General features: G+C 39.4%; 1 protein-coding gene across 2 annotated transcripts in view; it reads right to left on the bottom strand.

Annotated features, from left to right (window-relative positions):
• The window catches only part of LOC149217318 (uncharacterized), a 367,700-nt gene that overhangs the window by 250,734 nt on the left and 102,413 nt on the right, over positions 1-14,553 (bottom strand). For both annotated transcript variants that reach the window (XM_089392977.1, XM_089392976.1), the window contains exon 6: positions 839-945. In XM_089392977.1, coding sequence (XP_089249103.1) covers positions 839-945 — 107 coding nt within the window. The remainder of the gene's footprint in view (positions 1-838; positions 946-14,553) is intronic.

Here is a 14,553-nt window from a genome sequence, read left to right as displayed (position 1 = left end):
ATACTTGTAAGCAGTTAAATTTTAACGCATGTAACTGGAATTGAAGGCATTCAGTTCTTCCTCTACAATGTTGGTGAACCTGGATAGTCACTTTTTGTGAAAAAGTGGCAAGAACAAATTCATAGTAGAATCATGTTAAATGGGCCACATTTCAGGCAAGATTGAACTCCACACGTTTACATAACTTAATTACTCTGGCTCAAGCTTATCAGGATTATACCCAGTTTTGCTGTTTATTGAATTAACTCTGAAATAGGTGACAAATGCTGTCCGTCATGTATAGTTTAAACTAGGAATCCATAAGACTTAAGATGGTTCATATTGACTACATGTCTACCCTACTGCATTTACTTCACAATTTATAAAAGCATACAGAATAGGCCATATCCTTGGAATGCGATAGCTGAAAAAAAGACACAAAGACTTCTCAAATCAGGGTTTTATATCGCTTCAACACAAGACTTCAAGAAACTCAGAAGGCAGTGAACAATAAACTTCACTTGAGTTGAAGAAGGCAAGGGAAAATTGCATTGAAGCAAGAAGCCTTAATAAAAGCAAACTGGCACAAGCTATTTCCCATGGTCGAATGCAAGAAAGGAACATTGTTCTTCAGCCCAATAAACTCGCACACCATGGAATATCTTAGTAAGAAATTTAGAGCAAAATCCATTTTCTCTCTTGGAAAAGTTATGACGCGCGTATTTCTGTGCAGCAAAAATAGATCAAATTCAAAGACCAGCCCTAACTTATCCAAATATTCAACTTCATTCTCCTTTCATGTAGATTGATCTACCTAGTTTCTAGTTGCCTTTCTGTACAAGGACAAAAAATGGCTTACACATCCCATAAACCATCTCCAGAGCGATAAATATCTCTTCCTGGAAGTTCATCTACATGCTGGAATTCATATTTCTTGGCTTTTGTAGAGACTTTCGTACCTGTTCCCTGTACAAAAACATATTAGTTTTCCATGCTGGAAGCTAGTAAGAAATGAGAAAACAGAATTCTAAAGCATTAATACTTTGTGAGCTTCATATATGCAATATGTTGGTTTAAAAATATATATTCACTATACAATATTTTAATGGACAGCCTAACTAATACATGGATACAGGCATACATGTACACAGCCCTAATTAATGATAAAAAAATTAAATCGTGTTTTAAGAAGAGATGTGCCTATTGAAACAAACCTAATTTACACTATTACTGAATACAAGTTTATAACTGCCTTTGTGTTCTAGTCAAAAATTGAGGTCGAACCTGGTTTGAATGACAACCATTGTCAGTCTGTTAGTTCTGTCAGATCCAGCCAACCCTAGTTTATATCAGCAACTACATCATACGTATCTATTATTAACCCAGGCACACATTTTATAAATGTTGTTGCACATGGTGTTGTCATTGATGACAAGTGTCATTGATGTCAAAAAGAATGCCTAAGGAAGCAGCAGTGTCACCCATGAAGCAGTATGACAGCCTGATCTCTTGCATATTCTCATCACATGAAGTCAAAGAGGTTTGAAATTAATGAGCCTAATGAGCTTGTTGTCGCACAAAGTGTCTAGGAACCGCGACAACGCTCAGAGTAAGGGTTGTCACTCTAATCCTTACTCCGTTTAGACTCTCTCCTAGACAAGTTAAGGGGGGTAGTCCCTAAGGTGAATGGATGAAGATAGTATGTGGAACACAGGCTCTAGGAGATTTTAAGGATGAACAACTTGATGGATTTGGAACAAGTCTTAGTCAATTGAGATAGTTAGATTAAAATAAGACACAACCACAAGATAAAATTGATTATAGACCAGTGCCTTTATATTGAACTAACCATAGACTAGATAAGTTATCCAGAGCACAAAGACACCATAGAGAAATCTCAAAAATTAAGATTTTGCACTTAACACCAAAGACGCCAAGGAACTTTAGTTTAACAATTTAATTATTCCTTAGGAAAATAGTTGAATGCGGTAAATGAAGAAATCAAAATTTTTTAATGTGACGGAAGTAAAACGAATCAAAGAGTAAAAAAATTAAAATTTTAATGGGCCATTAACCACATTAAAATGTTTAATGTGAAAGCGCAAATCCTTTAATTTATTTCTTTCTAAACTCTAAAGTCACATTAAAAAATAATAATAATAATAATGTTTTAATCATTTTTTTTAGATTTTTTAATTTTATTTTTTTTATTTTAGAATTTTTTTATGTTTTTGAATGTTTTTTAAATGTAAATAAAAAATCAAAATCAAAATCATAAGAAAAAAAATTAAATCAAAAAATGTGAAACAAAATAAAATCAAATCAAAAATATATAAATAAAATCGAAAAAAAACAACCCAAACAAAAAAATCAAATTTTGAATTAAAATGAATTTAACCAAACCAAAGAATAAAAATCAAACCTAAATCTAACCTAACTCATAACAATACAAATGAAAATAAAAAGAAAAGTCGAAAGTGCTCACCCTAACCAACTAAAACCTAAAACATAAGAAGTAATAAAAAATCGAAATGTTTGTTGTTTGTTGTGTGCAGGTCTTTAACGGCGGTGTATGGAGAGGGTTTTCGCAGAGAAGAGCAAGGGAGGGATCCGCAGCCGGAGGGATGAGGAATGGACGCAGCTAGCGGACGTGAGAGGTATAACTGCTGGTTTGAGGAGCAGCAAGGGCAAGTTTCGAAGGCAGCAGGTAAGGAATTAACTTACAGGTTAAGACAGCGGAAAAGAGTTGCAGGCAGCACGCACGAAGGGAGGAAGCAAAGGCCACGGAGCAGGGGGAAGGAATGCTTAGGGAGATGGCAGAACTGAGGGCCACAGGCAGAAAGGAGCACAAGCGAGGGAAGGGCAAGGATGGAGCCGATTGGAGGGATAAGGGAGCAGAAAACGCAGGAAGGAAGATGCAGCCAAAAGAAAAACGCAGGCAACAAAAAAAATGAAGACCTCAGGCAACAAATAAAATTCGAATTTTTTTACAGCAAGAAGAAAAACCCAAACAGTAGTTCCAGGCAGCCAATGGTAGCTTTAAAAACCCAAAATAAACCCGGAAAAACGAATATTACATCAATACATTTTTTATGCTTCAGATTTGGCAGTGAAACCCTTGTAAAATTTCCACATTAAAATTTTAAAACCCTTGGACTACAAAAAAAATTGGATAATATCCCTGCAAAAATGATTTTGAGGCCAAATCTTACCCTCCAGGGCCTAGATTTGGCTTCAAATCAAACATCTCTTTCAGATCTACAACTTGTACCTGAAAACAAAAACACTCAGAACCCAGATATACAAAAAATAAAAATAAAACCCTAGAAACTCAAATCAAAAAACCAAAAAAAAAGTTATAGATCTATGCACAAGAATAGTAGATCTATCAGATCTGAGGCGTATGAGTCTAACTCCGCTCCCAGATCTAATAATCTAAGGCTCTCAACGGCCAGATCTATCAATTTTCCACACAAAAATTAAATTCTTAAATTTTAAAGGAGGTGCTTAGCTAAAAACCCTTCATATATCACCACTAAAATCTTACGATAAGCTCAGAGCTAATTTAGCTAAGCTCTTCAGAAAACATAGATCAGGAGTTGGCTGGTCCAACTGAAAACTTCCCCTAACACCCGAGGATCTAAAAATCAAGATTTTCCTTCAAAACTCAATTCAGCCATCAAAATAGAGCAAGAAAATGATAATAAAATTCGGATAAATAAAGATACCTGCTATTACATTCAAAATTTAAATTATCATTTAAACCTCAGCGACTAAGCAAGATACCTGTACTCAAATCACTCTTCAAAAGCTATCGTCAATAGCTAAAAAAAATTATGCATGAAAACAACACATCTTACAATATTTCCATAAAGAGGAACACCAGCAAAATTTAATCCCAAAGTTTTTCTTTATTATCAAGGAAAAAATTATATAAGAGCTTTTTGCTTAGCACAACTCAGAGATCGGATGAATTGACTGACAAATGACTTCCTATTTAAAGATAAATCCTCCAACGGCTAGTTCGAGTGATACTCATCAAAGCAACCTCGACCGTTGATGAAGATAAAAAATTCTTTTAATCTCATCCATCAAAATATTTAAATATTTGGGGAAATTCGAAATTTTCAATTAAATGCATTTTAATTAACTCAAAAATTAAATTTTTGAGTTAATTTCCCCAAAATTTTGACTTTGACTTAACCTCGGGGATCAAAGATTTAAAATTTATCAAAATAATTAATTTACCTTAGTCCCTGGGCCTCTTAAATATTAATTTTTAAGGACCGGCGAATTTTGCCTTTGGAAAATTTAAATTTACCTAGGACCTAGAATTAATTAAGTTTCTGCTTAGGATTATAATTAATTTTTTGCCAAAAACTTTAATTAATTAACCTATGAGGGGATAAATTATTTTTCTAACACTCAAGACACTTTACATCATGATTCTCATATTTTTTACATCACAAAGGAAAAACCCATTCATAATAGACCCTCACAGACTATCCATTTCTGCGACACAAATATAATCCAGCAAACCAAGTAATTTATAATAAAATAACCTAACCAAATAGTTAGGATTATTCCCAAATCACTTTTACATAGACTCGATCTAAAACATTAGGACTCGCCTAAGATCCCAGTGACAAAATCCATTCCGGCTTTGGAGTAAGACTGAAGGAAAAATCTATCGATCATCTGAGAATGGATCAGTGAGACAAAAAACCTCCCAGAATGTAGATCGTCACCAAAATAGTAGGTTTACCTAGGTTGTTACATACGTGACACGATTCTGCTGAGATTATTTACATCATATACACGCAGAATGGGTTTACCTTATAACATGATGATCAGGCTAATGATGATAGCTGGACAGCACAGACACATCGATCAGGCGCTATCCCTTTTGCGAAAAAAAAGGGGTGCACTTCTATGGGTCGTTGACACGTAGTGGTCAACGGAGCCTATGGATAGCATGGCTGGATAGTCCCCGTTGAAACCTTTCTAGTGGTATATCACAATCTAAAAAACACCTCCTGTTCAAGAAGTTATGGCCATTTGAAAAACAGCAATAGTAGAAGACCCAAACTATGAGGCAAAAACCCAAATCACCATATTCATTAAAGAGTGTGCATGTTAAGGGTGGATCAAGGAGTCACTGATCTAATTGACAATGAACATGTTGATTTGAGGTAGCATCGGATGTGCTCTATCCACGAAAATTGGTGGAGAAGCTAAGGCACATGAGATCTCCAATACCCAGAAAGGGTTTGGGCAGATTCTAAACAGTTTGGGAGATATTAAAATAATTAATATTTTTAATGAAGTTCCCAAGTCTAAACTTAGGTAAAATAAAATATTAACGTGAATTAATATAAAACTGTGTTAGAATGGTCCAAAAGTCATGGATCAAGTCAGGTCTAATCTTAGCGATTGATTAGGGACTTAATCTCGGCCGTTGATTTGTCAACGAGAAAAGTATAAGAGGAGGCTTGAGGGTCACTTGGAGAATACAATGAGGGAGACCAATCAGTTCAATTTCTACAGCGGGGTTAGCTGAGAAATTGACCCAGTGGTCTGGTGAGCAGTCTAGAGACAGCAAGTACGGAACAAAGAGACGGGATTAGCCACTAGAGATCAGCGCTAAGGAAGGAGAGGCAGATGCAGGGCATTTCAGGCAGACGTAGAGGCAGCAGGAGACTGCGCAGTCATTAATTGGGCCTGCGTGGGTGACGCAAAGAGGCCCAAGGCTGATGCAGTCAAGCACGGGCTGACGCAGAGGGTCTGAGAGCCACGCAAAGGTCAGCCGGGCTGATGCTAGAATTGGGAGAAGTGCTGGAGAATTTTTTCTCTGTGTGGGTAAGCCAGTGCAGCACCCTGTTGTACTGAAGAATTGCTAAATAATAAAAACCTCCCTTGCTGCACCGATTTTCCCACATTGGGTTTTTCCAGGGACTGTTGTCCAAAATAACTGTGTCAATGTGTTGATTCTTGTGCATATGTTTGTTTCTGTATTACGGTGTGATATCTGCAGCAGTATTTATTTTAATGTTTATTGAAGTAATTTCATAAATAACTTATTGTGGAATAAGTAGAAAAAATAAATCAGTTGCTGCAGTGATAGAATTTTCACATGGTATCAGAGCGAGTAATCAGAGACAGGAAGGGAAAATCAGTTATGGGTCGAGACCATGATGCAGAGGCATCCACGTCAGGGGACTCACACATATTTTCAAAAGATTGCACAAGAGAAAGAGATTTTGATTTCTCTATGTTAGCTTCCAGGCTGGAAGAAGAAGTGGCGTGTATGACTAGTGCTGCATCATTAGAAGTATGGTATATAGACAATGGAGCCTCGTGGCATATGACGGGAATCAGGGAGTGTTTCTCAGAATATCGAGAAGAGAAGATGAACTTTCAGATCACCATGGGGAACAAGGCAAAGTGTACTCCAGTAGGGAAGGGTACCATAGTCTTTCAGACAGAATCAGGAGAACGGTTCCATGCTACAAATGTGCTACATGTACCAGGATTGGGGATGAACTTACTTTTTGTGTCACAACTACAAGGCAAGGGCTATGACGTCTACTTCATCAAGGAGAAGGTATACGTCAAACACCTGAGCTGGAAAAAGAAAGTGCAGATCGGGATCAAAAGTAATCGGTTGTATAGATTACAACTAGAATCACCAATGGCACTAATAGGCAGTCATGGAGACAAGGACTTGAACGAACTATGGCACAGAAGAATGGGTCACTTGCACCATGGAGCTCTGAGAATTCTCTGGAGCACTGTAACAGGAATTCCGGATCTGAATACAGAACGAGATGATGTATGCAGGGGATGTGCTCTAGGAAAGTATGCCAAGGCAACATTTCCTAGGAGCAAACACAGGGCCAAGAGTGTACTAGGATTGATACACTCTGATATCTGCGGACCTATGTTCGTCAAAGCTCTCAGTGGTGCCGAGTATTTCCTTACCTTCATTGATGACCACTCAAGGAAAACTTGGATTTATTTTCTGAAAACCAAGGATGAGGTTTTCTGTCGATTCAAGGAGTTCAAGGCTCTAGTGGAGAATCTGACTGGGAAGAAAATAAAAGTTTTGCGCTCAGATAATGGTGGAGAATATGTCAATAAGGACTTCACTGATTTTTGCGCTAAGGAGGGCATGAGAAGAGAGTGGACAGCTCCCTACAATCTGGAGCAGAATGGGGTAGCAGAAAGAAAGAACAGGACTATTACAGAAGCAGCTAGGGCCATGATGTATGATCAGGATATGCCAAAATTCCTATGAGCGAAAGCATGCAACGCAGTAGTCTATGTTTAGAACATGACTCTTCATCGGGCATTAGGCAAGATTACTCCAGAGAAAGTCTTCACAGGGAAGACACCTGAAGTCAGTGATTTCAGGATATTTGGGAGTTTAACATATTGTCACATACCTGAAGAAAAGAGGAAGAAGCTGGATCAAACTGCGGAAAAGGGATATCTGGTGGGATATAGTGAGAATGCTAAGGCATACAGAATCTATCTTCCAAGGAGCAAGAAGGTAGTAGTACGACAAGATGTAAAGTTCATGGAGGATAGGGCTTTCAAAAGATCTCGCGAGATGCTTTCCGAAGAGCAGTTGAAAGAGGAGTCGTTGGTTAAGCCTCTTCAACCAACAGAAGTAAAGAATTCTTCCTCAGAATAGGAAGATTCTCAGGATGAGGAGGAGGAGCGAATAGAAGCACCTGCTGGCAGAGGAAGAACTAGCAGGGAACTTCATCAGATTCTGCGAGATGCAAAGGACTTCATCGGTGCACCAAGAAACAATAAGAGGGAGTGAAAACAGCCAGAAAGATATCAGGCATTAGTAGCTCAAGATGGAGAGCCTGCCAATTTCAAAGAGGCAGCTCAACATCAGGTTTGGCTAGATGCGATGGTAGAGGAATTCAACTCCATAATGGTAAACAATGTCTGGGAGGTGGTGCCAAGGCCTCAAGACAGATCAGTGGTAGGTTCAAGATGGATCTATAAGATCAAATACATTGCAGACGGTAGTGTTGAGAAATACAAGGCCGGGTTTATGGCTAAGGGGTATGCTCAAAAAGAAGGGATTGACTATAAAGAGACCTTCGCCTCGGTAGCCAGGTATACATCTATTAGGACCGTGATATCTCTTGCAGCCCAGATGGGATGGGAGAAGGTATACATTGACCAACCAGAGGGCTTTGAAACTCATGAAAAGAAGTCTCATGTATGCAGATTGAAGAAAGCCTTGTATGGGCTGAAACAGGCACCAAGAGCATGGTATGGTCGAATAGATGGCTACTTGCAAAAGATGGGATTTGTCAAGAGTGACGTGGATCTGAATCTCTACTATCTGGTTGTAGAGAACAAGCCGCTAATCTTAGTATTGTATGTGGATGATCTCTTTCTGACGGGATCATCCAGACTCATAGGGGAATGCAAGAAGAATCTAGCCACAGAATTCGATATGAAGGATTTGGGACGAATGCACTACTTCCTAGGGTTGGAATTTTGGCAACAGAAGGGAGAAATCTTCCTTGGGCAAGGAAGGTATGCTACAAAAATACTGAAAAGATTCGGGACGGAGGACTGTAGACCTATGGCTACGCCAATGATCACCAAATAGAAGAAGATTGATGCTTCAGAAGACAAGGATGTCGATCCCACCCTATACAAGCAGCTCATAGGGTCCCTGATATATCTGGTCAATACCAGGCCAAACATTTGCTACGCTAAAAACACCCTCAATCAGTTCATGGTGGAACCAAAGAGGGCACACTGGGCAGCAGCCAAACACGTTCTCAGGTATTTACAGGGAACAGTCGATTATGGGCTCTTGTACACTAAAGGTAAGGATATCAGTTTGAGTGGATTTACTGATGCAGATTGGGCAGGAAGTTTAGTGGATCGGAAAAGTACCTCTGGGTACTGTTTCAACATTGGATCAGGAATGACCTCCTAGTGCAGTAGGAAACAGAAGTCTGTGGCTCTGAGCTCATCTAAGGCAAAATATATGGCAGCAAGCACAGCTTCGTGTGAGGCCATATGGCTTAGAAAACTGTTGGTGAACCTATTCAGAAAGAATATGGAGGCGACCAGGATCATGTGCGACAATCAGAGTTGCATCAAGCTCTCTGAGAATCCAGTGTTTCATGATAGGTCGAAGCATATTGATATCCGATGTCACTTTGTCAGAGATTGTGTCCAACGAGGAGTTGTACAGTTGAGCTACACTCCTACAGGAGAACAGGTGGCGGACATCCTCACCAAGGCCCTTGGAAGGACAAAGTTTGACTACTTCAGGGAAAAGATGGGGATGGTGAAGAACCCGTTTCAGAAGTAGAAATGGGAGTGATAGCAGCATGGATGCAGAGGGAGTTGCAATGCGGATACAGTGTTGGGAGAAAGGACCAGCAGCAGCACAGTTGCAGAGCGAGCTGCAGTGCAGATGCAGTGTTGGGAGAAAGGACTAGCAGCAGCACAGATGCAGAGGGAGTTGTCGTACAAATGCAACAGTGGCAGTGGCAGAGCCATGGGCAGCAGTACAGGATGCAGCAGTGCAGAGGATGATGGGCAGCAGGCCTAGCATCAACATAGGGATCGATGCCAAATGATCAGGGTGATGCTCAGTGAGGAGTATTGCTAGAGCACAGTCCTCGCTAAGAGGGAGTGTTCAGTGTTGCACTAATCGCAATATAATCGGGCGATTAAAAAAAAAAAATTCGCTGATTTTTATGAAAAAATATATTTTTTCATAAAAATCGCGAATTTTTCGATAAAAATCGTGCCCCTTGCAGACAACGCGATTTATAACTAAAAAACGCGATTTTTTTTTTCTCATTTGGACAGCAGACAGGCACGCGACGGGGGTTTGGAGTTTTGGAGTGAGCTCTTGGTCATTTGAACACTGAATCCACTAACTGGAAGAGAAAAACGAAGTGTGAGCTAAGGAGGAGACGAATTTTCTCCATAAAACCGATATGGGCACCAACGTTTTGTGTTTTGTAACTTTGTTTTGGTTTTTTTCTATGTTTTTGGTTGGGTATGGAATCTGGATAACCCATTGTTTATCAAAAGAATTCAATGGGTTATCAAATATTTTTGAATTGATTTGAATCTTGATGGGGTTTTTGACATTTGTCCAATGTCATTTGATTTTTCATTTTGTTTGTTAAAACTTAAAATTTCTTAAATTGTACGTAATTTTTTTTTAGTTTTTGTACAATGTAAATTGTAAGTTTGTAACTTGTAAATTGTAATCCTTATTTTTCCATAGGTTCACCGAATCGCCATTCAAGTTTTCAACTTCAAGTTCAAAGTTCAAAGTTCAAAGTCAAACATGCCAAGGAAATTGGACCCTCTGTGGGAATTTGGTGACTCTAATGGAGGGATTGATAGAATGAACTTGTCTTACAAGTTGTGTGGGCACCATATGTCCGGGGGGTGTACAGATTGAAGTATCACCTTGCACAAATCCTTGAATTTCATGTAGGGCCTTGCACAAATACAAATCCTGAAATCATTCGAAAAGCCATGAGATCATTGGAAAATTTAGACCACAGTAGAGAGGCCAAAGCAGAAATGAAGAAGCAACTAACAAAGTCAGCTGACCAAGGAAGTGGCAGTGGTTCTACTGCAGCATCAACCAACCCGGTAGTTACCTCATCATTTTTTGTTCCTCGAACCACACCTGGTTCACAGCCATCTATCACTTCAATGCTTAAAAAAACTGAGAAAGAACAAGTTGACAAGTTGTTGGCCAAATTTCTCCTTTGGAGTGATATTCCTTTCAGCATTGTAAGGAATAATCCATTTTTCCAGCCTGTTGTTGATGCTATTGCAACTGTTGGCCCAGGGTACAAAATCCCTTCTTATCATGACATTAGAGGCCGGATTCTTCAAAATGAAAAGCTTGACTACACCAAAAGATTGGAGGATTTTAGGGAATCATGGGCACAAACAGGATGCACTGTGATATTAGATGGTTGGACTGACCAAAAGAGGAGAACCCTTATAAACTTCTTGGTTAGTTGTCCCAAGGGGACTATGTTTATCAAATATGTTGATGTATCTGCACATATCAAAGATGCAAAAACTTTATGTGATTTTCTGGATGTGTTTATTTTGGAGGTGGGTGCAGAACATGTTGTCCAAGTCATAACAGACAATGCTACAAATTATGTTGTTGCTGGCAAGATGCTTATGGAGAGGCCTCCTACTTTATTTTGGACACCTTGTGCTGCACATTGTATTGATTTGATGTTGGAGGACATAGGGAAAATTTCCTTTGTCAAAGATATTGTTGAGTCATCAAAAAGCATTGCAAAATTTATATATAATCATACATTTGTGCTTAGCTTGACGAGAAAATTCACCAACAACAAAGAGTTGGTGCGCCCCGCCATTACACGGTTTGCCACTACTTTCATATCTCTTCAATCCCTCTTGAATTCTATGTGGGATGTGAAGAGAATGTTTCTTTCAGAGGAGTGGCGTGCTTTGACAATGAGTCGCAAACCAGAGAGAGAGGCCATATGCAGACTAATTTCATACCAGCAAGACTTCTAGGCGGGAGTACAGGAGGTGTGCACCGTTACTAAACCTTTGGTAAAGGTTCTTCGATTAGTTGATGGTGAGAAGCCCGCAATGGCTATTTGTATGAGGCCATGGACAGGGCGAAAGAAACCATTCGGGCCTACTATGATGATAAGGGAGATGAGGGGTTCAGAGACAACTCCTCCTATGGGAAGTCATTGATGAACGATGGAACAACACACTCCATCGTCCCATTCATGCTGCAGGGATCTACCTGAACCCCGCATTTTCTTACGCATGTGGGTTTGTATTTGATGCTGAGATCATGGATGGATTCTTAACCTGTGTTCAGAGGATGGTGCGATCTCCAGCAGAACGTATAGAAATCTCTAAAGAAATTGAGACATATAGGATGGCAAGTGGCACATTTGGCTTTGACATGGCTGTCACTGATAGGACGATTAAAATGCCAGGTATTTTTTAGTTTGTTTCAAATTTCATTGTCTCTTCAAATTCCATTTTTTTCTTATGTTTATTTAGAATTTTATTTTTAATTTTGTTGTAGATGCATGGTGGAGAATGTATGGTGCCAGGGTACCCCTTCTGCAAAAGCTTGCCATTGGAATCCTCAGCCAAACATGTAGCTCCTCAGGGTGTGAGCGCAACTGGAGTGTATTTGAAAAAATACACAACAAGAAGCGCAACAGGTTAACACTTAAAAATTTAAAATATTGCAAATTTCCAAATAATTTTTTGAATTCATTAAACAATATTTTTTTTATAATTATTATTTCATGATCTTTGTACAGGTGGGAGTCCCAGCGACTTAATGACATGGTCTACGTCTACTACAATCTTCGATTGTGGGTGAGGCAACTTGAGAGGACACCTGATATGGAGGCCATCTCGTTGGATGGGATTGACACCACTGCTGCATGGAGGGTTGAAGCCGAGAGGCCTCTCATGGAGTCTGCTGATGATTGGTTAGTGCAGAAGGTAGTGGACGGGGAGGAGGAGGAGGAGGAGGAGGCGAAGCAACAGGAGGAGAAGTTGACACCACCTGCCCGGGCTACACCTGCCACCAGTAGAGGACGTGGTCTACCTCCTATAGCTCCTAATTCTTCAGCTTCTAGAGCACAGCAGAGTCCACTGCCAACTCCACCAGCGTCTACCTCTAAAGGGAAAGGGAAAGCTATGGCATTTTCTCGCAAGACGGGCAGAGGAAATCAATAGTATTAGACTTTAGTTATTTGGTTCATTTCATTGTATATGACATTATGACTCATGATATGACTCATGAGTTACATTATTATATTTTTTGTTGATATTTTGAGGCTGAGTTGGGACTCAGGAGTCAAGACTTACTATTCAGGACATGATTCACTGTTATGTGTGATGTAGCACTAGAAATAATATTAAACATCTTATATATTAGTTCTTTTATCATATTTATGTGTCAATGTATTTATTTTATGTTGTAGATGGTTTAAATATTCAAAAAATTGAAAAAAAATGAAAAATTTTGTATGTTACGATTTTTTTCCCGATTATTACCGATTTTTTCCCAATTTTTACGATTTTTTCCGATTTTTCCTCACGCTGAATTAATCCCGATAACGATTAGTGCAACATTGAGAGTGTTGATTTGCGGTAGCATCGGATGTGCTCTTGCCACGAAAATTGGTGGAGAGGCTAAGGCACATGAGATCTCCAATACCCAGAAAGGGTTTGGGCAGATTCTAAACAATTTGGGAGATATTAAAATAATTAATATTTTTAATGAAGTCCCTAAGTCTAAACTTAAGGAAAATAAAATATTAATGTGAATTAATATAAAACCGTGTTAGAATGGTCCAAAAGTCATGGATCAAGCCAGATCTAATCTTAGCAATTGATTAGAAACTTAATCTCGACCGTTGATTTGTCAACGAGAAAAGTATAAGAGGAGGCTTGAAGGTCACTTGGAGAATACATAGAGGGAGACTAGTCAGTTCAATTTCTGGAGCAGGGTTCGCTAAGAAATTGAACCAGTGGTCTGGTCAGCAATCAGGAGGCAGCAAGTACGGAACAGAGAGACAGGATCAGCTACTAGAGATCAGCGCTGAGGCAGGAGAGGCAGATGCAGAGGCAGCAGGAGATTGCGCATTCATTAACTGGGCCTGCGTGGGTGACGCAGAGAGGCCCAGGGCTGACGCAGAGGGTCTGAGAGCCACGCAGAGGTCAGTCGGGCTGACGCTGGGATTGGGAGAAGTGCTGGAGAATTTTTTCTCTGTGTGGGTAAGCCAGTTTGGCACCCTGTTGTACTGAAGAATTGTTGAATAATAAAAACCTCCCTTGCTGCACCGGTTTTCCCACATTGGGTTTTTCTGGGGACTGTTATCCAAAATAACTGTCAATGTATTGATTCTTGTGCATATGTTTGCTTCTGTATTACGGTATGATATCTACAGCAGTATTTATTTTAATGTTTAATGAAGTAATTTCATAAATAACTTATTGTGGAATAAGTAGAAAAAATAGATCAGTTGTTGCAGTGATAGAATTTTCACAGAACAGTGGCTGAAGGTGCACAAACTTTGACAATGTTAAAGTTCGAGCAACTCTGCTCCAATCGAACATATCTAATAACCAAAGGAGGGATTGGATTATGAATATTTGCTTAACTTGTCTGAATGTCATTTGGGAATATTGGCTTATCCCATAGTGACACGTGGAGCCTCTCATAGACTACCACATGGCATAATGACGTCAGCATGCCAAGGGCCATTAAGCCCCCGAGAGCAGGTCATGGGGTATGGTCATATGAATTCGAAAAATTAGGCTCAAAATCAAAGGCAAAAGTCAAGGGCATAGTCAAATGGTCGGCTTGGTGAAAATATTGAGGTGGAAACTCCTAGATTAGTGGTGTGACCCATGGTCAGCTCCATAAGCTTTGATCCACCAATTGCATATATAAATATACACACCATGGAGAATAATTACAACAGACTCATGCAAGTTATAACACAAGTTTTGTGTTCTAGT

The sequence above is a fragment of the Pinus tabuliformis genome, chromosome 1_1, assembly GCF_031772625.1.
Source record: "Pinus tabuliformis cultivar Carrire ecotype Pingquan chromosome 1_1, CPIR1, whole genome shotgun sequence".
Taxonomy (NCBI): Eukaryota; Viridiplantae; Streptophyta; class Pinopsida; order Pinales; family Pinaceae; genus Pinus; species Pinus tabuliformis.
The sequence above is the reverse complement of the archived record's forward strand: the minus strand, read 5'-3'. Positions and strand labels throughout refer to the sequence as shown.